At 46.3% G+C, this 25,234-nt stretch overlaps 2 protein-coding genes across 2 annotated transcripts; one reads left to right on the forward strand and one right to left on the reverse strand.

The window, feature by feature from the left end:
* The first annotated feature begins 10,879 nt into the window (after positions 1–10,879).
* On the forward strand, positions 10,880–14,704 carry LOC125545520 (formin-like protein 1). Its single transcript, XM_048709480.2, has 4 exons — positions 10,880–12,604; positions 12,692–12,894; positions 13,044–13,291; positions 13,381–14,704. Exons 1-4 carry the CDS (start codon positions 11,028–11,030, stop codon positions 14,200–14,202), a joined length of 2,850 nt encoding a protein of 949 aa, XP_048565437.2. The 5' UTR covers positions 10,880–11,027; the 3' UTR covers positions 14,203–14,704.
* Positions 14,705–17,727: 3,023 nt separating this feature from the next.
* BGLU42 (beta glucosidase 42) lies at positions 17,728–23,527 on the reverse strand. The gene is made up of 14 exons (XM_048709482.2): positions 23,229–23,527; positions 21,969–22,035; positions 21,829–21,887; positions 21,592–21,667; positions 21,362–21,436; positions 21,201–21,288; positions 20,756–20,981; positions 20,558–20,673; positions 20,145–20,362; positions 19,749–19,783; positions 19,572–19,674; positions 18,792–18,900; positions 18,481–18,695; positions 17,728–18,116 (listed from the first exon to the last, which is right to left on the reverse strand). The coding sequence occupies exons 1-13, from the start codon at positions 23,307–23,309 to the stop codon at positions 18,497–18,499; spliced, it is 1,452 nt and encodes a 483-aa protein (XP_048565439.1). The 5' UTR covers positions 23,310–23,527; the 3' UTR covers positions 17,728–18,116; positions 18,481–18,496.
* Between the last annotated feature and the right edge of the window lie 1,707 nt (positions 23,528–25,234).

Below are 25,234 nucleotides of genomic sequence, written 5' to 3' on the forward strand. Positions count from 1 at the left end.
TTCTTCTCTCTGCTGGTAGCCTAGCCTACTTGTGTTTTAACTCATTCTTACAAGATCTATTTTTAATGCAAGAACTTGTTTTGGTTTGCACTCACCGATGCCGTTTTCTATTCCTTAGAATTTTCCTCGTGAACGATCAACTGATGCGTGCATTATTAATCATTTATTTTTGTTTATGTTGATCTTTCGATCTGCGGTGCAAATCATTTTTGTAGAGTTCTGCTGTGGTGGATCACTCTTGCTTTTCTTGTTAAGCAGACATTGTTTAATTATTCGTGATGAAAAAGTGTAAACTATGGTTAGTTGATTGATGCTTTATTGATTTGGACATTTGTATTTCGATGATGCAAAAGGAGGCCCTTGTAGTGTGCCGCAACTAACTAGTTGGAGGCATTAATTGTGTGTTTGTGCTGCTAACTGGATTGGCCTGTAATGGTTCTCAAAATTGTGCTCTCGAATGTGCTACATGAGGCTTACAACTTTTACAAAGAATGTTGAATTTGGTTGTACTCTTAATCTTCTGTACTGGTTATGCGCTGCAAAACTTGCACCTGTGCTCGTAAATCATGCTTTATTGGTGTCAGTTATGCATTTGTGCCTGTCTCATAGTGAAAAATATGAGCCTTGTTTTCCTTGAAACCAGTAATAGATTGTACTGTCAGAACTTTTCCCTCTTAATTATGATATGGTCTGCTCATGTCCGAATTCATAGAGTAACAAAAAATCGCCAAAGACGTCAAACTGTGGAGAGAGATGTAACCCAGGGCTCTAACACTAGCATAAAGTATGCATTCGTTCAATGGTGTTCCAGATTTTTAATAAATGCGGCCATGCAGCATTGAGGTGATGGCTTGTTCAGTGGGCTCCACCATAATCAATGCTTTCACATGGCAGCCACCAAAAATCAAAATACACTCAGAATACACTGCCAAATACAGTGCAGATCACCTATCCCAAGTCAGTTGTGCGGTTGTGATTTCAGGAGCAGATGAGCCCGAGCACCATTTTGCATTTCCCCATATGAAGAATTTAATCTGGGGTTCCTATTCTTTAAAGGTGGTGTCATGATGACATTCACCTAAAGATTTTTAGGGCACCTTTTGGGAACCCAAATTTTTTTCATAGGAGGACCGTTCCTGCAGTTAGTGCCAACATATCTAGCAAATACTTCACCATTTTGTGTTTTGAACAGTTTATAATTGGAGTCAAATGACTCATCAGAAGAATATGAAGATTCACATGTAAAGCCAGATAAAGTAGATGGATCCACTGAAGGTCCCTTTGCAGCAACCCATGAGGTTTTGGGATACTGCTCAGGTTTCCAGTAGGTCCCATCAGCATTGATTTTCCTCTCAAAGGCAATACCCTCTTTCCTAGGGTTCCTGTTGAGGATCTGCTTCTTAAGCACGTCACAAAGAGCCCGATGCCCTTTGAGGCTTTTGTACATGCCTGTCATATACAATTCTTTCAGCCCTACATCATCAGTGATACTAGCAATGTCCTCATATGAGGAATTAGTGATAGCAGAGGCAGTTCAAGAATTTGCAGCAATGGAAGTGTTTGACCATTCAGGTGAAGAATTAGCAGTTTCACGTTCAATGCACTTCAAACATGAAGGAACAAATTCATCCTGAGTAGCGCTGATTTGTTGAGCAAGTAATGAATCACGCTCCTTCTGAAGATCTTCATAACTCACTCTTAGCTTCTCAAGATCTTGCTTTCTTTGAAGAAATTCGTAAGAAAGCTTCTCATGATCAGATAAGAGAGTGTTACGATGACTTTGAAGGGTGTCAAACTTAGACTGAAGTCTCTGAAGACTATCAGCCAAAGCTTTCGACTGATCCATTTCTTCACCCAGCATATCATCGCTTTTATCCAGCATGTATTGAACTTTTTTCAAAGCTCTTTGTTGTTTAGTAGCAAGGAAAGAAAGTTTGACATAACTGGGTCCAAATTCATCGCCAGATTCATCATCACTAGACTCAGATAAGTAGCATTCAGTTACCTTGGCACCTTTTTCCATAAGACATGGTGCATAGGATGATGATTCTGGATCAAAGTTCATAGCCTTGCACGATTCCATGAATTATTCGAACCAGGGTTCATGGTGAGATCGATGACCTTCATAGACCTCAGAGAGTCGGTCCCAGATGAGTTTCACATGGCTGAGATGCATAACGTTCCTGAACTAATTTTGTGACAAGCTGGAGCAGATGATGTCCTTCGCCATGAGGTTGAGAAGTGTGTATTTGCGAATATCATCAGCCTCCGCCATCTTGCATAGGTCAGTAAGACCAATCTCGATGACGGTCCAGAGTTCGCTGTTCATCGCCATGAGGCGCTTCTTCATCATGGCCTTCCACTTGGGATAATCATGACCGTCAAAGATGGGGCAAGTCACAGTCTTCATTCCTGTGTTCGACATAACTAAAACTCCAGGTGGTTAAACCAAAATCACACAGAACAAGGGAGTACCTTGCTCTGATACCAATTGAAAGTGCGTTATATCGACTAGAGGGGGGTGAATAGGCGATTTTTATGAAATCTTCACCGAGGAATTTCAGGGTGAGGAAATTCCTGAGTGAAGAATTACTTGCAGCGGAATAAGTACTCAGAAGTAAATATAACAGAACATGAGCATGGTCTTCATGATGAAATGAAAAACAAGCACAGAGTACAGAAAGCGTAAACACAGGATAACATAAGATGAAGACAAACAAACTGAAGAAATTGAACTGAGGAAATTGAGAAAGTCTTCGGTCAAAGTCTTCAAACAGATATGAACAAGCTCACAACACAGAAATGAGGAAATGAAAGGGTTGAGGAAATGGAACCAGGTAGCTTGGTGAAGACAATGATTTGGTAGACCAGTTCCAACTGCTGTGACAGTTGTACGTCTGGTTAGGGCGGCTAGGTATTTAAACCTGAGGACACACAGTCCCGGACACCCAGCTCTGAACACGCAGTCCAGAACACTCAATCCTCACCGTATTCCCCTTGAGCTAAGGTCACACAAACCTCCTTCAATCACTCGTGGTAAGTCTTCAGGTGACTTCCAAACCTTCACAGACTCGGTCACTCGGCGATCCACAATTTCCTCTTGGATGCTCTAGACCATGACGCCTAACCGTCTGGAAGATGCGCTGTCTTCAAAGGTACCAAGCGTCGGATCCATGCAGGATCAATCTCTTCAGTGCTGCTCAATCACTTGGGGTTTGTAGGTGTTTGGGTTTGGGTTTTCCTCACTTGATGATTTTCACTCAAAGTTCTCGGAGGATGGGATGCTCTCAAATGACAAGTGTCAGTTTCTCTTGGAGCAGCCAACCAGCTAGTGGTTGTAGGGGGTGGATATTTATAGCCCAGGGAGCAGCCCGGCATGATAATACATAATTGCCCTTCAATGATATGACCGTTAGGTGGGTAGATATTTTGGGACAGCTGGCGCATAGCACAACAATGGTCAGAATTTTGAGTATCAAATTCCTCAGGGCTATCATGTTCCTCACTGTGTAGGCAATCCGCACTGGCGAATTCCTAACTCCTCAGTCAGAAAAAATTCCTCAGAGACCAGAAGAACTTCGTCTCTGTCACTGAATAAATTGACTAAGCTGTATGAGATTTCCAATGGCTTCACTTGAAGGGATTGGTAGGTGTAGGATTTGAGTTGAGCATCACTTGGAAATTTTTCCTTAGTATTTCCTCAACCCCCTTTAACAGTATGGTGTTTCCTATGACTCAAGAAAGAGAAAATGAAACTACGTAAACAAAAGTCTTCACGCTTCGTGTTCCTTGAACGAATACCAAGTCTTCAGTATTAAACCAATTTCTTCACTTTCAAAGTCTTCAGAAAGTCTTCAGAAATACAAAGTCTTCAGTCGAAGAACTTCATTTTAGGGGTCGACTTTCTCTGTAAATATGAAACTCCTCATAGACTTATAGACTTGTGTACACTCACAAACGCATTAGTCCCTTAACCTATAAGTCTTCAATACACCAAAATCGCTAAGGGGCACTAGATGCACTTACACTACTGCGGGAGTCCTGGACTAAAGGGTCCTCGGGCGTCCGGCCTGTTATCCATGGGCCGAAGACTGTATCAGTGTCCGGATTGGACTCTACTTGGCGTGGAAGGCAAGCTTGGCGACCGACTATGAAGATTCCTTCTTATGTAATTGGCTCTATGTAACCCTAGATCTCCCTCTGGTGTTTATATAAACTAGAGGGGTTAGTCCGGAAAGGATAGATATTCCTTACCGTAGTCATACATGTTGGGGAACGTAGTAATTTCAAAAAAATTCCTACGCACACGCAAGATCATGGTGATGCATAGCAACGAGAGGGGAGAGTGTTGTCCACGTACCCTCGTAGACCGAAAGCGGAAGCGTTAGCACAACGCGGTTGATGTAGTCGAACGTCTTCATGATCCGAACGATCCAAGTACCGAACGCATGGCACCTCCGAGTTCAGCACACGTTCAGCCCGATGACGTCCCTCGAACTCCGATCCAGCCGAGTGTTGAGGGAGAGTTTCATCAGCATGACGGCGTGGTGATGATGTCGATGTTCTACCGACGCAGGGCTTCGCCTAAGCACTGCTACAGTATTATCGAGGTGGACTATGGTGGAGGGGAGCACCGCACACGGCTAGGAGATCAAACAGATCAATTGTTGTGTCTCTGGGGTGCCCCTGCCCCCGTATATAAAGGAGCAAGGGAGGAGGAGGCCGGCCCTAGGAGGGGGCGCGCCAAGTGTGGAGTCTAGGACTCCCTAGTCCTAGTAGGATTCCACCTCCCATATGGAATAGGAAAAGAGGAAGGGAAAAGGAGAAGGAAGGAAGGGGGCGCCCCCCTTCCCTAGTCTAATTCGGACCAGACCAAGGGGAGGGGTGCGGCCACCCTTGAGGCCCTTTTCCTTCTTTCCCGTATGGCCCAATAAGGCCCAATACGTATTCCCGTAACTCTCTGGTACTCCGAAAAAAATACCCGAATCACTCGGAACCTTTCCGATGTCCGAATATAGTCGTCCAATATATCGATCTTTACGTCTCGACCATTTAGAGACTCCTCGTCATGTCCCCGATCTCATCTGGGACTCTGAACTTCTTCGGTACATCAAAACTCATAAACTCATAATATAACTGTCATCGAAACTTTAAGCGTGTGGACCCTACGGGTTCGAGAACTATGTAGACATGACCGAGACACGTCTCTGGTCAATAACCAATAGCGGAACCTGGATGCTCATATTGGCTCCCACATATTCTACGAAGATCTTTATCGGTCAGACCGCATAACAACATACGTTGTTCCCTTTGTCATCGGTATGTTATTTGCCCGAGATTCGATCGTCGGTATCTCAATACCTAGTTCAATCTCGTTACCGGCAAGTCTCTTTACTCGTTCTGTAATACATCATCTCGCAACTAACTCATTAGTTGCAATGCTTGCAAGGCTTAAGTGATGTGCATTACCGAGAGGGCCCAGAGATACCTCTCCGACAATCGGAGTGACAAATCCTAATCTCGAAATACGCCAACCCAACAAGTACCTTCAGAGACACCTGTAGAGCACCTTTATAATCACCCAGTTACGTTGTGACGTTTGGTAGCACACAAAGTGTTCCTCCGGTAAACGGGAGTTGCATAATCTCATAGTCATAGGAACATGTATAAGTCATGAAGAAAGCAATAGCAACAAACTAAACGATCAAGTGCTAAGCTAACAGAATGGCTCAAGTCAATCACATCATTCTCCTAATGATGTGATCCCGTTAATAAAATGACAACTCATGTCTATGGTTAGGAAACTTAACCATCTTTGATTCAACGAGCTAGTCAAGTAGAGGCATACTAGTGACATACTGTTTGTCTATATATTCACACATGTATTATGTTTCCGGTTAATACAATTCGAGCATGAATAATAAACATTTATCATGATATGAGGAAATAAATAATAACTTTATTATTGCCTCTAGGGCATATTTCCTTCAATACAGGCTAGGCTTCTAGGGTTTAGTCATTACAATCTCATGGTAGATCAACTCTTGTAATACTCACATTCATCAAGATCAATCAAGCAGGACATAGGGTATTACCTCCATAGTGAGGGCCCGAACCTGGGTAAACACCATGTCCCCCGTCTCCTGTTACCATCGATCCTAGACGCATAGTTCGGGACCCCCTACCCGAGATCCGCCGGTTTTGACACCGACATTCGTACTAAAATAACACCTTACGACACACATCAACCAAAACCCTAATGTTACCTAGATACTCCAATATCACCACAAGTATCCGCGGGTTTGATTATACAATATGCATAGCACAATCTCAGATTCATCTATTCAAACCAACACAAAGAACTTCAAAGAGTGCCCAAAGTTTCTACCGGAGAGTCAAGACGAAAACGTGTGCCAAGCCCTATGCATAAGTTCACAAGGTCACAAAACCCGCAAGTTGATCACCAAAACATACATCAAGTAGATCACATGAATATCCCATTGTCACCACAGATAAACACATGCAAGACATACATCAAGTGTTCCCAAATCCTTAAAGACTCAATCTGATATGATAACTTCAAAGGGAAAAGTTAATCCATTACAAGAAGGTAGAGGGGGGAAGCATCATAAGATCCAACTATAATAGCAAAGCTCGCGGTACATCAAGATCGTGCCAAATCAAGAACACGAGAGAGAGATAGATAGAGAGAGAGAGAGTGAGAGAAAGAGAGAAAGAGAGAGAGATCAAACACATAGCTACTGGTACATACCCTCAGCCCCGAGGGTGAACTACTCCCTTCTTGTCATGGAGAGCACCGGATGATGAAGATGGCCACCGGTGATGATTTCTCCCTCCGGCAAGGTGCCAGAATAGGGTCCCGATTGGTTTTTGATGGCTACAGAGGCTTGCGGCGGCGGAACTCTCGGTCGAGGTTCTGTTCTGGAGGTTTGGGAATATATAAGAAGTTTTGGCCTCGAGAACAAGTCAGGGGGGGGGTCCACGAGTCAATCACATGACTCGGGACTCTTCTGGCCCAACTCTTTTGCTTCGGGGGCTTCTTTTGGTCCAAAAATAATCTCCGTAAATTTTCTGGTCAATTGGACTCCGTTTGATATTCATTTTCTGCGAAACTCAAAAACAAAGAAAAACAGAAATTGGCACCGGGTTCTAGGTTAATAGGTTAGTCCCAAAAATCATATAAAATAGCGTATAAATGCATATAAAACATCCAAAATAGATAATATAATAGCATGGAACAATAAAAAATTATAGATACGTTGGAGACGTATCAGTTCTCGCCTGCGCCGTTGTCGACGCAGCCAACCACTTAGTCCCCATCTCTGGCGAGGTCCTAGCTCGGCCTCGTCAGGGACGTGATAGTCGGCCACATCGCTCTGACGTTTTTGTTCCATGCTTATATAACATGAGGTTGTCCATGGTTCACTCTTAGTCAACGGAGAAAGCCCTACATATGTGGTTTCCATGGCGCTAGCCGTGTGATTTGATTTTTGTAGATTATTCTCTTTTGTGCAAATATTAGCAAGATGATATTGTGGCAGTCCCAATATATTATTAGTAGTATATCTAAGGCTATATCATCTACATTAAATATATATTTAGGTGTAGCTCCTTCAATGGATATAATATCATTATTGTATCTAGAAGAGCTCTCATTTAAAGAGTTGTATCATATGCAGAGGAAAATATTAGTTCTCTTGGTTCTAGTGCTAAGAGTTATATCGAGATTAAGATATGATAAGTATCTCTTCCCTCATTAAATGCAGTGACTCAAGGTTTTTTCCTTATGTTTCATGATCAGGATATAGTTCAATGTGAAGCACTGTAACTGCCCTTCGCGGTGGACTTGTGTGCCGAGGTGCTCACATTTATATTAGGAAACCACTAGGCATCAGACTACTGGTAATTTGCTTCCCATCAGACCAGTCTGCGGCCATCCGATCAAATGCACCCTGGTCGTCCGATCAGCTGGTAAAACCAAGGGTGTGAATTTTGGATTGGAGATTCCTAAATAGTACTTTCTCCGTCCCAAAATAAGTGACTCAACTTTGTACTTTAAAATTGAGTCACTTATTTTGGGACTGAGGGAGTAATTGTCTACTTCCTAGTAACAGTTGCATCCATTAAACGTGCATGCATCACGTGGTAGACTGGTAGTACTTGCCGCCAGTTAAAATTTGATTCCCATAAATCACGCACAATATCCTTTATTATCAGTTTTTTTGGTAAGTTGTGATGTGCTTCCAACAATCAAATATAAGAAAATAATATTACTGTGATTTGTTTCATTTCCATCAGGCGTCTGAACATAAGTGCTTCCCATTAAAGTTGTTTCCCATAAATCACGCTCGATATTCTTTATTATCAGTTTTTTGGTAAGTTGTGATTTGCTTCCAACAATCAAATATAAGAAATGAATTATTATTGGATATGCATTTTTGTGCAACGCAACATGCTTTAGGTGGCATGGAAGCATTAATTTATATCGACAGAACCATTCTATTATGGGGCCATGGAAACATATTTTTGATTGTATAATAGAAATATATTTTTTTTTGTATTGAGGAAGCATTTTGTCTATGCTATGGTAGCATTTCGATGATTTGGCAATTCATTTTGGTGTAGCAGAAACAATATATGCGTTTGATGGAAATATTTACTTTTCACAAACTAAATTGTAAGGAAGCAAAATAAGAATATACACGGGCACAAAGTTATTCAATATACCGACAAAGCATGAACTTTTACTGTATGGTACCGTAAGAACATATTGTTCAACACAAGCATTTAATGCAGTCTATATTGTAAGAGCTTTGGAAACAAAATTTTGGTTTAAAGGAAACAATCTTTCTGTATAACAGAAATGTTTTCTTGGGAAAGAGTTCATGTGGAAGCATAGTAACTTTAGTAAGAATGATCAAGTATTGAAACAGATTAATCCGGTAAAACAAATAAATGTACTCCTTTTTTTACAACAAAAGTAGAATCTTATTGCAGCCACACTATTTTCAATTTTACATAGCCATGATAGCAGCAGTCGCTCGACAAGGTGGTCATGGAAAAGATCAGCTCGGGCCATGAACTCTCTGTCATGAACAGTACATCCGACAACTTAGAGTAGCTCATAGAATACTCAACATCATTGCCATTATGCAATAAAGAAGCACGACTAGAATCAGGTGTGGCAAAATGTCTGTACAATAGAAACATTCAATGAGAAAGAAGGAAGCACACACTGATATTAGTTGATACTAATATTTAGTAAGAGATTGTACAATAAAATTGCGCTAACGGAAGCAACACTAGCGAATGCTTGGATCGCATGCTAGTAGTGGTCAAAGCACACACTAGTAGTGGTTGAGGCAACCACTAGTGTTGCTAATGGTTGAACAGAATGTACAATAAAATAAGCACACACTTCAAATGGTTGAAGCAAAAATCCATGAAGATAGAAACATATGCAACAAATAAAAGTAGGAAGCATGCCTGATAGGAAGCAATTGCTTCTTTTTAAGAGTTTCTGTTATCACAACAAATATATGAATATGACACACAAAAGTATAAATTTTAATTGCAACCATGGTTGGATGAAGAAAGTTGTGCTTCACGAATAAAACAAGAATAAATCCAATAGCTAATATGAACATAGGCCGATGTGAATATAACCAGAAATATGAGTACGAGCTATTTCCAGGAAAGGAAACCAATTTGGCTAGCTGATATCTCAACAAGCTATCTGGGCTGAAGGAACATATGTACAATACTAATGAAGCATGGATATTTGGAAGCATCAGTGTCATGATATCTCAACATAAGACAAGAGCATATATTTAGAGAACGAAAACATGGTTGAAATATCGCGAACGCAAAGCAACATGCCTATTTTTTTATGGAAACAACATGGATATTTCGAAGCACCAGATCCAACAATTTCAGCATAACTTTACATAGTGGAAGCACTTTTTGTTTTGAAATGCGAAGCACATACTTTTGAAATTAGGAATTACCTACCAATATGTGAGTGCGCAATATGTGAGGTGGGGAGGGAGGAACCAGATAAACCATGATTTACGGATAGAGATACGGGAGTTATGGTAGGGTGGGTGCGTGGTAATCGGGAGGCTTGAACTGATATCTCCAGCGATATCTCGACCGACCGACCGACGGATGGTGTTGGAATAAACGGTGGGCAATCGGTCCGATGTTTCGTTTCCATCAGACGTCTGAACGTAAGTGTTTTTCTCATATAGTCCAACAATCCAATTCCACGCCAACTCGAACTCCAAGCACGCTTCGAACCAACCACAAAAGAAAAACAACAACAGCACCAGCTGGCGCGGGTCACTGGTTTGTTGATCAACAACAACAAAAGGCACATGATGCATATAAAACTTGAGCCCGCTCGTGCCTGTTTCTGTTCTACACTACGCTACACATTATACACCACATTGCACTTTCCCCTCTCCAACAACTCTTCCTTCAGTAGTAGGAGTAGTTGTTAATTGTACGTAATAAACAAGGGTTATGCCCTGCTAAACTAAACCGGAAACGGCCAAGGAATGAGAACAAATTAACGCACGCCGAGCTCAGCAGCAACCACCACCCACGCCGCCTCACTAATTAAAACCGGCGCCGGTGGCGATGAGCCGATGACCAACCCCCCGCCCGGAATGCTTAGCTCGGTAGGAAAAAACCGTGAACGGAAAATCCCAACCTCCACCGTGGAAAGAGGACGAGCGAGGCGGAGCAGTGGGGGAGACCGGGAGACTCTGCGCGTAGAGGAGGCGAGAGGAGAAAGAGAGATCCATCCAAAATACTCCTCCGTCTCCACCTCCACCTCCACCTCCACCTCCACGTAAAGCTAGCTGTATTCCTCTCCACCGTCGCCACCACGCACACTCCCCTCCCACCTCCCTCCCCTCACTCTCTCTCTACCTTCTCTTTCTCTCTCTCTACCTCTCGAGATCTGCCACGGACGCGGAATTCAGCTTGCTTCTCCCGTGAGGATGCCATCCTTACGGCGGCTCCCGCGCCGGGGGCTGCCGCCGCTGCTCCTCGTACTGCTCCCGATCCTGCTCGCCCTCTCCTCCTCTCGCGCCGGCGTCCTCGCCGCTCCGGCCACCGCGAGGAGGCAGCTGCACCAGCCCTTCCTGCCGGACCCGTCCTCCGCCGCGCCGCCGTCGCAGGCGCCGCCGGGCCCGGCGCCGCCCTTCTTCCCCACGCTGCAGGCGCCGCCGCCGCCGCCGGGCACGCCCACCGCGCCGGAGCAGCCCACGTACCCCGCGCTCGTGCTCCCCAACCCCGGCACCCCCGCCGGGAGCGCCACGGCCGCGCCCTCCGACGGCGCCGGGGGCAACAAGTCGTCCAGGAGCTCCAAGCTCGTCCCGGCCATCCTGCTGCCGCTGCTCACCGTCGCCGTGCTCGGCCTCTCCATCGCCTTCTTCTTCAAGCGCCGCCGCACCAATGCCGGCCGCGGGGTCGGGGGCGGCTGCGTCGGCGGCGGGGAGAGCAAGTTCCTGCACCCGGAGCGGGCCAGCCTCTTCGCGCGCGACGAGTTCGGCGGGAGCGGCAGGGGCGCGCCGGCCACCACGGCCGCGTCCACGGCCCCGTCCGCCGAGTTCCTCTACGTGGGCACCCTGGCCGGCAGGGAGGACGGGAAGAGCAGCGACACCACCTCGTCCGGGGACGAGGTGTCCCGGAGCTCCGGCGGGTCGCCGGAGCTGCGCCCTCTGCCGCCGCTGGTGGGGCGGCAATGCGGGCCGGCCGGGTCGAGGAGCCCTGGCATCGGCGGGTCCTCCCCGTCGTCCGGGGACGAGGAATTCTACTCGCCGCGAGGATCGTCCAAGGCGTCGGGCTCGCAGCGGACGCTCGCCGCGGCGGTCCAGGCCGCCGTGGCCGCGCGCGACCGCTCCCGTACCCCCTCGCCGGGATCGGCTGTCAGCACGCCGTCGTACCCGTCTTCGCCCGGGGCGACCATGTCCCCTGCACCTTCCTCCCCGCCTCTCCTGTCCAGCCCCGGCCAGTCGTGCCGCCGCTCCGCCAAGGCAAGATCCGAGAGCGCGCGCGACGTCTTTGGCATGCCACCGACGCCTCCACCCCCACCTCCTCCGTTCGCGCCGACACTTCCACCGCCGCCGCCTCCCCGCCGGAAACCACCGTCCCCATCGCCACCGTCCTCTCCACTCGTGAGCACGCCGCCAGCTCTCAGATCCGCCACCGACACCATCTCAAAAAACCCATTCACCCAGCCACCAGCCCCACCGACAAGCACGCGCGGGCAACCTCCTCCGCCACCGCCGCCTCCACCGCCGCCGTTGGGCTACTGGGAGAGCCGCGTTCGCAAGCCCGGCATGTCGAAAGAGGCCATGTCGCCGGCGCTGTCTCCGCCGCCCCAAGCCGCCAATTCCAGGAGCGTTCCACCCACCGACGCGTTCCCCGGGCGGCTGCAGGACAATGCGGACCATGGCGACAAGTCCGAGGAGACCACGCCGCGGCCGAAGCTGAAGCCCCTGCACTGGGACAAGGTTCGGGCCAGCTCCGACCGAGCCATGGTGTGGGATCAGCTCAAATCCAGCTCATTCCAGTGAGTGCCCTGCCAAATTTCCATCTTTTCTCAGTCCAAACTTTGTTCTTCATTGGTTTGCTGATCTATTTAGCTGAATTCTTGCAGGGTGAATGAGGAGATGATCGAGACGTTGTTCATCTGCAATCCGGCGAATGCGGCGCCGAAGGAGGCGACAAAGAGGCCGGCGTTGCCGACGCCCAAGGCGGAGAACAAGGTGCTGCTGGATCCAAAGAAGGCACAGAACATCGCCATCTTGCTGCGCGCTCTGAATGTTACCAAGGAGGAGGTCTGCGAAGCCCTCTGCGAAGGTGAACAAAGACTAAATTCCTAAATTTGAAATGCTTCCATCATTTCTTGATGAGCTCTATACCGCATTGTGTTGAGAATTTGAGATGTTTGGATCATCCAGCAGCCTTCACTAATATGCTTACCAATTTGCTATGTGCCTTCTCTACAGGTAACACGCAGAACTTCGGCGCAGATTTACTGGAGACCTTGCTAAAGATGGCTCCTACCAAGGAAGAGGAGATCAAGTTGAGAGAATTCAAAGAAGAGACATCTCCTATTAAGCTTGGCCCTTCCGAAAAGTTCCTTAAGGCGGTTCTTGATGTGCCTTTTGCTTTCAAAAGAGTAGACGCGATGCTTTATATTGCTAACTTTGAATCAGAGGTCAAGTACTTGAAGAACAACTTTGAGATCCTTGAGGTGAGCATCATTATTTTCCTAGCACCTCCACTTTTACTCGCCACCGCTGCTCTGTTTTATTACCTAAATGATCATTCTTCGTTTGACAGGCTGCTTGTGAGGAGCTTCGAAACAGCAGACTATTTCTGAAGCTACTGGAGGCCATTCTTAAGACTGGCAACAGGATGAATGTTGGCACAAATCGGGGCGATGCTCATGCGTTCAAGCTTGACACTCTACTCAAACTGGCTGATGTCAAAGGCACCGATGGCAAGACAACCCTTCTGCATTTCGTCGTGCAGGAGATCATCCGAACAGAGGGCTCCCGTCTCTCTGCCAGCAACCAATCAACGCCAAGAACTCTCGCGAACCCTCTCCGAGACGAGCTTGAGTGCAAAAAGCTCGGCCTCCAAGTGGTGGCTGGCCTCGGCAACGAGCTCAGCAGCGTCAAGAAGGCGGCGGCAATGGACTCCGACGTGCTAAGCAGCTACGTCGCGAAGCTCGCAGGAGGAATAGAGAAGATCACCGAGGTTTTGCGGTTGAATGAAGAGCTGAACACGAGGGACGACGCGTGGAGGTTCCATGACACGATGCAGAAGTTCCTGAAGAAGGCCGACGACGAGATCCTCAGGGTTCAAGCTCAGGAGAGCGTCGCGCTGTCGCTCGTGAAGGAGATCACCGAGTACTTCCATGGCGACTCGGCGAAAGAGGAGGCCCATCCTTTCAGGATCTTCATGGTGGTCAGGGATTTCCTCTCGGTGCTCACTCAGGTGTGCAGGGAGGTCGGCAGGATCAATGACCGCACGATCGCCAGCTCCGTGCGCCATTTCCCGGTGCCCGTCAACCCGATGATGCCGCAGTTGTTCCCGAGGATCCACGCGTTGAGAGCTGGAATCTCCGACGACGAGAGCTCGGTCGCGTCGTCGCCCTGACCACCACTAGTCTGCCAATAGAATTTTTCTTGGATTATCAACGGGGAGACATGCCAGAGAGGGCGGGAACTACAGAAGGACAACTCAACAGGGTGGCAGCCGGGGCCAGAGCACCCCTGGCACCGGAGCTTCAACCAACTAGCAGCGGCATCTATCCAACATGCCATATGGCCATGGCGTCGCCAAGCTCAGGTGAGTTGGAGGTAGCTGAGCACCCCCCTAACACCGTGCTCGACGACGCGCGACACCCGCACGCATGAACGCCGATGGCGGCGGGCCTGTTCATCCCTTTTTTCCTGACTTTTTGTACCTGTAGAATATAGAATGTACAAGTTTTTGCAAATATTTATTCCGACATATAAGAAGGGACAAAAGGCTTTAGGTCAGACTTCAGAGGAGGAAAAATAAGCAAGCAGTTCATGTATGTATGTATGTATGTATGTATGCGGTCTCAAATTCTGTACATTAACATGGAAGAGTGGGTAAATCAGATGTCGAATTATTCGCCGCCCCGAGCAATGCTGTAAACAAATTTCAAATGCATGTTGAGTGGTGAAAATGCTGTCAAAAATTTCAAAACCTTGCTGAATCTGTACAGCTGCTTCTGTGTGGTAGCTGCTGAACTGGGATGCAGGTGAGAAAGAGAACAAAACAAGAGCATGAGAGTGAGAGTGAGACTGGTCTGGTGGTGGTGCCAAGAAACAGATAGCAGAGCACTCATCATGGTGTTTTGGCATCACATTTCCTGCCTGCACAAATGGTCCATAGGAGTACTACGACCATACACTAGCTGCTGTACCCACCAGCGCCACTACTAAGATGCAGCCAGAGACTTTTTACCAGAGCATATCCTGACATACTTTCATCTGCAGTAGAAGAATGTTACTAGTATCAACTGCAGGGCAGAGCAGAAGTGCTGTAAACTTGGGAAGAACTTTATCTGCTGCAGAAAGAACCTGAGCAGTTCATTACGGTGAGTTCATTATGGGCCAAGAGGTGCAAGACACTGCAGCACTGAGCCATGCTTGCTTAGTGGTAGTAGAGCAGTGATAAGCCGGGCATTTCATGGCCATGTGCTGGGCTAAAACTATGGTTTTCCATGGGAGTATGTAGCATGGAGACGGCAAAGACCAGGGCGGGGTGGGGGTGGGGGTGGGGTGGTGGTTCGGGTGGCCGCTATCGCCGGGTCCCCGTCGGCATGTGGGCGTCGCGCTGGACTGTATGGATGCTGCATTGTGATTGTGAGCATGCCAATGCCATGCACGCACGGCTCGTTTCACTGGCTGGGGCTGCCTTTCCTACCAAACTCCATTGTTGCCGTTTTTCACCACATGGCCCCCCTTTTGTCTCCTACGCTGGACGCCCATGCACCAAATTATTGGCACCCGATTGCCTGTAGAATGAATGATGGCTTTGCCTTGGCCTTGGCCTAGAGGCACACACATGGGCTTGGGCTGACTGGTTTGGCTTGGCTGAACAAGTTCGTGGCATAGGTCAAGAGGAGGCCATGATTGACACACATTTAAGAAGCACGGGCCAGCCAGGGCGAGGGGGAGGAGGAGGAGGAAGAGGGTGAAGATGAGACTGCTGGAGATCGATCTGGCCGGGGTAGTGGCTGGAGTTGGAAGGTAGGGGAGGACCCAGCCATGGCACGCTTCTGGCCTGGGGCAGCAAGATTCTGTCTAAAGACCAAGTAAAAGGGCACGTAGGCGCTCGCATGATTTAGGAGGAGTGACCAACAGCAGCACAGTGTGGCAACTGCATGCAGTGGCCGGCACTTGAACCGCTGCCCCCAAATCTCGCAATGCCGCCGCCCGCCGGTGTTCTTCCATGTAGCACAATGCACATGCGGATGACTCGTGCTGCTCTGTCAGTGATGCATCCTAGTACGAATGCGCTGTAGGCTGTTGGCCAGAGCTCTTTCTTTCCAGGCACTTCTTTCTTAACCTCTTTGGGAGCAATTTACACAGCACATGCATGCATAGTCTACTCCACAAGTGAGGTAAGTTTTACCGGCTTTGTAGCTAGATATGAGGATGCTTGAACGCAAAATTGAAGCTCTTTTGTCTGGTGACCAATCCCATGTTGCTATTTTAGTTCAGGCACGCAGAGGCATTATTATATCCTTCATGCTGAACCTGTTGCAGGAGTGATGCAATACTTGGCTCCCATACCTGCTTTGCTTTCAGACAAGCACTAGAAAGCAATGCATTGCTGATCACTTGAAGGAGTGATATACAGCAATAATGTGTATACGTAGAAAAGCATGAACATCATCGGCGCACCCACAGAAAGGTCCCCGATCCTCGTATCGGAATTGAATCGTCGATCTCCGATGAAATTCACTCAAATTAAAATTGCTTGTTGATTCCCTGCGTTACAAGGCAGTACTGGGGAGTCTCAAGGAAGGAACACCGAGGTGAGGTGAGGTGGGCAGGCACATTGTATGCGGAAGAAATGTGCTGTTTCACCTTTCACGTGAGGCGCGAGATGCCACCACGAGGCCGCGAATCGTGCAAAGCTCTGCCTATGATTTGTTTAACGTTGCGCCGTGGTAAAGTTGCAGAGCAGTACGAGTATCCCATGTCCTGCCGATGCCGCTTACTTAAACGGCTCGATGCTTCTGAGCTCTGATGAGAAGAATATGTCCTGCCGATGCCGCTTTCAGACTTGAGAGTGCAGGCAGGAGACCGGGATTTGGGGAACACATCTTCTAACTGAGCCTGCTGCTGCGCGTTTACGGAGAGGACAGCGGAGGTGCGCTCCCGTTAGCCAACACCATGTTTTTGTATCAGCTACACCTCCACGGCACCTGTCACGGTCACGGCCATCGCCTCGCCACTCTTCGTCGTCTCCGTCCCCGGCAAACCTCCTCTTCTCCCTCGGTTGCCACCACCTTCGGCTCGCCGGGGATAGGTGAAAGACAAGGAAAAGAAGGGGTCGCGCAAAGGCAAATGAAAGAATATGATGAAGAAGAGAGCAGTATCTAGCAATCATGAGGACCAGCATCACAATCACAGGGATGATGCTGTGATGAGCCCCTCCCAACGGCCTCATTCTCACCCCAAAGCCGTGAGGGAATGAAAGCAATGCAGCCAACGGCATTGCATTGCGCCCCGGAGAGCGATCATCGCGGCCACGACAGGGTACCATCATTGCATTGGATGCAAAACATCATACCACAAGAAAGAAAAGGCCGGCCGGCCCCAGAACAGGGAAGAAAGCGGCCCAATAGCTTCCGTCCCATCCATGCTTTAACCACCTCTTTATTTTACTGTATGTGGCATGTCACTTTGCCCTTCACCAATCAACCAAAGTCCAAAGTGGTTTTGGGTGGGTCTAACCTGTCAGAAGCGAGTTCCTCCTCTAGTGAAGAACTCCAGCAAAACAGAACAAACTTTCTGGTGGCTGGCAATTGCTTCCTAGGAGGGCCTATGAAGGCCAGACATCACAGGACTAATACAGCAGCAGCAGCAGCAGCTGAGTAGCAAACATACATAGGCAGCGTTGTCTTACAGGGTTGGCTGACACGAACTCATATAATTTATTAGCAGGGAACTCTGGTTCCTTAAACGTCCATTTGAACAATCAATGGACTAATCGCGGCCCGTATAGAAGTGTATCTGAGATGGGCTACGATTATTATTTTGAGTAGTAGATGGCAGTCACAGTACGGTACAACAACAACAGGGGAAACAACTATTGTATAATGGTTCATTTACTTGCTGTGAGATGGCTCAGCTCGCGCCGTCTTGGTCTTCGACGGGTGCGAGAGCCACATACAGGGCTGATGCTTCGGAATGTCCCCAATGCTCGTCCTTGCACCAGACCTCTCTTGGTGTATACTGTATGTAGCCCACTCAAAGTAGCCCGGGAATGGCCATCCAGACTATCCACGGACGTCAGTGCCACCCCTGCAGCAAAATGTGTGTTGCATCAGTTGGAACTGAAACAAACTTCCCCATTGGTAATTGGTTACTGGGGTCTATGAATCACAACTCATGGAATTACTACACCAACATCAACAAGAATGTAGCAACAGAGATAGCATGGGTTCAGATCAGATTGTGCGAGTTATCAGCAGCGCGACGTTAACTGACATGAACCCGTAACATACTGGTAGGGATGCTGACTCATTAAGCATTCATTTGAACAAATGCTGGACCAGTTATGTACGGTGTCAGGTTTGTGGATAGATATAACTGCTACGAAGATATTGCAAATACTGGATAGATAGATATAGCATTGATAGAAACAGCTCCAGTACGATTTAAGCACCTTGGTGAATGCGGGTTTAGTTTGTGTCAGGTTTGCTGTCAGCGGCCTCGCCGTTCAAGAAGCGCGAGAACCACATGGCTGATGCTTTAGGGCGCCGGGAGAGCCCGTTCTTGTAATCAACATAGACAATCCCAAACCTCTTGGTGAATCCCATCGCCCACTCAAAGTTATCCACGAATGACCATGCAAAGTATCCACGAACATCGGCACCATCCCTGTAATGCCAACAGTTAACAAAATTAGTGGCATCACTTGCTTTGGTTGTTTTAGTTACACAGTGCTAGTTATGCGGCAAGCAAAAACAAACTCACTTTATTGCTTGTGCGACTGCACCAACATATCCTTTGAAGAAATTGACCCTCTTTGTGTCATTTAAGAACTGATCAACTGGTGCTGATGGATCGTCTTCGTCATCCATGCCTACAGAAAATAAACTACATGAGAGCATCATCCACATACAAGGTTGGTTACTTAACAATTTAGTTAGCAAATATTACATCACACAAACAAAACTATGCTAGCTGGATACCAAGTAATGGAATAGCAAATTCTTATTTTTCACATTAAAAAGTCACTGTATTGCATTTACATGTGTACCTGTCGGTTCTTTAAACTTCAATGTCGTATTCTATTTAATTTGTAGTGTGTTTATCTTGCCAATCTATTTTGTCAATATTCTGTGGCAGTACAAACTCAGGAATTTGAAATTCTGTACCAAAATATATATCCAAGAGAAGATAAAGAAGGGCTCCCTATGCATATTCCATAATTAGACTAGCACGCACAGGTGGAATAAATAGCTTGCTGCGGGGTTCTTTGGTCAAAACAAAAGATCTCTGCAACTAAGGCAGTACAACAACCTCCAAGTTGCATAGTATAACGATTCTAGAAAAAAAAACTGGAAATAAAGCAAACTTAATCCATATAATCTACATTATGTGAAGTAATTGTTATTTGATTTAATCACTCAACCAACATATGCAGGAAATGTCACAACTTCAAATAGTGTAACCAGATATGCCATGTGTGTATTAGAAACTTCAAATATAAAATATGCACCAGAAAAAATGTTAGAAGCATGGAAGCCTTACCATTCTCTGTTATATATATTATTGGATTTTCATATTTTTTTACTATATAATTGATTGTTTTCCGAATACCCCAAGGAACTATTAAAAGCCACTCAGACGCAGCCTGCACAAATATTGAGACGAAATGTTAGGTGAGATCGTTGGAGCTACATGAATGGACAGCGGTCGAGTCTTTACTCTTTCACCAATTGCTTCACCGCTACTCCATTTTTCTGCCAAAGGGAAATAAAGTGTCAGCATTACGATATTAATCTGGGGATAGGATAGCTTGCAAGGGACAAGTTTACATATACATAGTGGGCGCAGAATATTCAGACCGAACTTCAGCAAGAAAAGTAGTTCTGTATTGCATGTGTATATTGATTTACAATTCTCCAAGAGTAAGGAAGAGGTAAATAGACTCTATGGGCAGTGGAGAAGGGCTGTTTTTCCTAATCAGCAAGGTGAAATACTTCTGCCATGTCTGCTGTCTACATACTGCAGTTTTTATAGATAACCCTGCATCTTTCAGCTGATTCTGTGCTTGTTTTTCCAAACAAAAAAGACAAGTCTTTGATAGATGAATCATGGTACCTGATCTCTCTATTTGTTCAACCTGATAAAAATGGATCTCTTGTGGTTGTGGGTTAGGCCGATTGCCAATGATTCTTGTTGTATAGTGATTTAATCCAATAAAATCAATTTTGTTCCTCATCAATTCACGGTCTTTCTCCGAGAATTTTGGAAGATATTCACCCACTCTCTGGCGCATGCTTTCTGGGTAATCACCAAAGTATATTGGGTCCAGGAACCTTCAAGAAAAGCAATTATAATCAGGATACATGCATAAAATCATATAGCTTGATGAATCTGAAGATGCGTCAGCATTATATTAAAATACAGGAAGTTACACTGAGCGGAAACAAAAACATATAGGTTCTATGGAAAATGGTAACAAATTTACGAGACTTTTAAGTATTCCCTGAATAGGTGAGCATAATTTTTACCATCCAAGTTGAAAGTCAATGCGCCGTGCTGCAGCAGCCTGGTCTTCCATTTTGTCCGACATTGGCTCCGCCCATTCACAATCAATAACAAACCCTACTTGACCACCTTGCTTAGCCTATAATATGTAAAATATCAGCAAAACAATGGTACTACGAACAAACTGATAATGATGATACTTCAATGGAAACTTAACAGGCCTTGAATTTTCTTCTGTAGACATCAACAGCAGCAGCATGAGCTAAGATCTGGTGATGGCCAGCCAAGAAAGGTTCAGCAGCTACACCTTTACATAATCCAGGAGCAAATATTCCAACCGCATAAGCATTAATGCATGTTTGAATAGGTTCATTGATTGTTATCCAATGCTTAACTCTATCTCCAAAATTTGCAAAGCAAGCTTCTGCATATAATGCGAAGTACTCCCTGAAATTTTTTGACAACCAATACGATCAGATATAGAAACACCAAGTTAAACGAGAACACTTTGACAGGGGTCTTTCCCCCCTTCCCGGAAAAAAAAAGATAGAACACTTTGAAATAAAGCAATGTTCTTAGGTAATCATGCCATGTAGTATTTTGTGTTGGCATTTAACTATATTTACAAATTCAGAGTTTAAAGATAAGATGCCTGCATTGACTTACACAATCTTGTCCGAAAGCCAACCCCCCATAGTCTTCTGAAGATTATGCGGAAGATCCCAGTGATACAGAGTTGCATAAGGCTGAATACCTGAAGTCAGGGCAGATGGGTGGTGAATAACTAGATGAATAGTAACTTTGACATCAGGTATATCATGTGGCACCTTTCTCAATCATGAAATCTATAAGGTTGTTATAGAAAGCAACTCCTTGCTCATTGATCGCTGTCCCTAAGCCATCTGCAGAAACAGTAAACTTATAAACTCGGATGAGGTATGGAAGATAAATGATAATAATAAACAAGATGCACATATCGAGGGGGAAGCTGGAATTGTGGCGACACAATTTGGAGATGTATTAATATGTGAAGCATGATCCACCAATTGAAATGTACCAGGAAATATCCGTGACCAAGATATGGAAAATCTATAAGCACCAAAACCCAACTTGGCCATGAGCTCAATGTCTTCCTGTACCCAAAGAGTTCAAACAAGTAATTAGGGATCTAGGAAAAAAGGTAATACTGTACACACATATGCATCAAGGAGACAATCCATCTCAAGCAAGACAAAGAAACACTTTATTTTACAAGAATATAATAGTAATGCGATAGTTATGTCAATAATAACACCTTGTATCGATGGTAATGATCAACTGCAACTTCTCCAGAGGATCCGTCTAGGACACGTTCTGAAAAAAGCATTTCAATGTCAACTATCAGTTAAATTGATATATTTCAACAAATTAAAATAGGATCCAGATGAGACAAACCTTTGTTATCTGTAAATACGTCCCATATGCTATCACCTTTGCCACCTTCATTTCTTGCCCCCTCAATCTGGATAGAAGGGAAAAGCCAAGGACATTACTTCACGGCTAGATGCATCTAGTTTTAGACAAAAGGAAGGAGGATAGATTCATAGATTACAAAAAACCTCATTTTTGTTTCTTTTATTACTTGGAATCAAGGAGATAAAACTGGTGAAACCTACAATTTGTCATCCAAGGACCCACACAAAATTCTAACAGTATGATGGTTCTCTCTTTCCTCCTCAAGGTGGGGGACACTCGTTTCCCAGCTTTCCTGTATAGTTCTTCTCTGTTCTCGTTTATGCTTTTGATTTGCTCTCTTTTTGTGTGTGTGTGTGTGTGTGTGTGTTTCTCAAAATTTGCTCGGTTTAGTTATATTTTGCTTCGTCTTTTGGCTGGCTCTACTCTTAACACATTTTTTGTCATTTCTTCTAATACGAAACAATGTGTGTTTCGACACGTGTCCGAGAGAAAACAAAAGCGGAGAACGTTTACGACAACATACGGATGGAAAATCCCCTATCCACTTCTCTACTTTGTCGGTTCAACTACGGCTTCTCTGCCAGTAGAGGAAAAGATCATTTCCTGTCAACCTTCCCTTCCCGTGTATATTTCTTCCTCTCCATCTCCCATTAAACAAATACCGCCTCCGTTCGCAAATAGTGCTCTACTTCTGACTTCCATGTCCATTATTCACAACTACTTGCCGATTCTCCATTCCTAAGATAAATTTCCCTGATAGATATTAAGTCTGTCCATATACATATGTTTGTAGTCAAAGAATTACAATTTGTTGATTAGTTTCCACTTTGCCGCTTCCCTTTTTTTTGGTCGAGATAAATTTACTGGAGGAGAGGGCGCTTGGTTCAACCGCATAAAAATCAGATATAGGAACCGCATGAATTTGCTTCTTCTATTCTTGGTGAAAGCAGAGGGGTCGTTGCTCGGTCACTGTCCTACTTCACTTTTTCAAAGATAAGTCGGCAACAGCATGAAGGCAGCGCAACCAAGCGAAAGTACACAGGCGTCGTTCGCGTGGGCTACCGGGCGAGCGCGACGCGCTGTCACACCACACGGCGGCGTGGGGGCGGAGCAGGGATCAGCAATCGGCAGCCAAGATGCGGCCGGTGACCCACCGGCCACCGCCACCATTCACCAAACTAAGAGTAGTACCGTAGTAACTGCTAGCACTGGTAGTACGAAGTGACAGTCTGAACGGACCTGGTAGGCGGAGGTGGCGACGCCGAAGACGAAGCCCTCGGGGAAGTCGGCGCGGGTGACCTCGCCCGCCGTGCTCCCCATTCCCGGCGGGAGCGAGGGCGAGAGCGGCCGCGGAGGAGCAGCGGGCGTGGCGCTAAGCGTGACTTGATCCCGATCCGGCGCGGCGCGTGGGTGGGCGAAGGTTTGGGAGGCGCTGCGAGCAAGACTGAGGGGGTCCGGTCGGGTCGGGTCGCGTCGCGTAGATATAGGGGAGGGAGGGAGGGTGCGGCCGGGCCCGGCTAGTCCGCGGGAGAGCGGCCGCACACTGCAGTCGCTCTCTCTCTCTCTCTGCCTGCCGGTTTGGATCTGGGTTTCCAACTCACTCAAACCCACCAAACCACCCTCATGTGTCGAGTCAATCTTTTTTTTTTTAAAAGATCAGATCTATTATAAAAATTCACAGGAAGTATAAAACACGTCAAACATAATAAAAAAAAACATCGAGGTCCATGGACCACCGAACGACCATTGCCACCACCAACGCGCCGCTGTCGCCGCTCCCATATCTCCATTACGTACGCACGACGAAAAACGCTAACCTCGCCGCCCCGAGGAGGTGGCAGGAATCTATGCCGGAGCTCCATCTAATCCTTCCCAACGGATGAACTTAAGGAGAATCGAAGCCCGACAGACTGACTCGAAGAAGAAGCGCCGCCATCCGTCCAAACGCCGTCTCTGCGAGGACTAAAATCCTACCTATCTACTAGCCGGATCTGAGACACCAGAAATCCCCTCCCCGCCACCGGTCGCCGGAGCAGCAGGCGAAGGGGAGGCGAACTCACGGGCTCGCCGGTGAAGACCGAGCGGAGGAAGGCTTTCCCTAGCCGCTTTGCGAGAGTGGAAAGAAAAACTTGCACCTTCTCCTAGTCGAGCGCTTGATCTTCTTCGTCTTCTTTTTCTTCTTTGCGGGGTCGTTACATAAATAAATCTCCTTTGGGATTTGACACAAATATTATCTTACTCCCGTGACTAGAAAACCTAAACGGTGCACATGTCTAGCTATTAACCACAAAGTCAGTAGAGTCTGATAGGGTGTATAGCTGTAGAGGCAACAACAGGGCAATGTAATAGACATGAGAGAGATGAAGCCGCTGACACTAATTTTGTGGTGTTGGACTTTTTTTCTATTAGACCACCTGCACCAATGAAATACTAGAAAGAATCGGCTGCAAAAACTATTGCCAAATCTATCATGGCGCTAAGCCGGGCAAGCCACACAAGTGCCACCGTAGCATGTGGCGACAAGTCGTGGACAACAGGAATCCGCACGTGGGAAACAAGAACATGGTATACACGGCACTTGCCGCCACGGGTTGTGGCGGCATGTGTCACTTCTGTGTGCGACACGATAACTCTTTGTCGGATGGTGGGTGGCATAGTGTTTTTCTGTCGTTTTGTGCTGACGACAACTGATTCCTTTAAAGCAAAGCCATTTTTGTGTTTTTCATTCAACATGCTTTGATTATTAGCCCTCAAGTATGCTTCTTATGATGTTTTGGGCATTGGTGGGTTGTTTTGGAGACTCATTTGGAGCTTTTCGAGTATGATTTCTCACGATAAGTAAACTATAAGAAGTTGAAGATCATAGTGCGAGCTATGCAACACATGCAACATTTTACATGCATGCTGTAACATAGTTTGGTTATTGAGCTCGTAATTAGCTATGTGATGTCATATTACTTCGTTTTAGAATTGTTACCCAACAAGATATGTAGCATTTGTAGTTAAAAATTAAGATATGATGTAGTTTAAGAACTTGTAGATCAATATTAGCTCTGCCATGTCGTGTTTTTCTTCTTCATATGAACAATGTTGTTATTGATTCCATTGGCACACATGAAAAACTTCATGCCAATTAGAAAAGTCAGTCTCCTCCTTCACCCTGAGTGGATCGCCACACCAACACCACAAGACTTCCACCTCGGGGGGGGGGGGGGGGGGGGTAGCCCCGCGCATCCTTCATCTTC

This window comes from Triticum urartu, chromosome 3A (assembly GCF_056163025.1).
Source record: "Triticum urartu cultivar PI428250 chromosome 3A, HENAU_Tu73, whole genome shotgun sequence".
Taxonomy (NCBI): domain Eukaryota; kingdom Viridiplantae; phylum Streptophyta; class Magnoliopsida; order Poales; family Poaceae; genus Triticum; species Triticum urartu.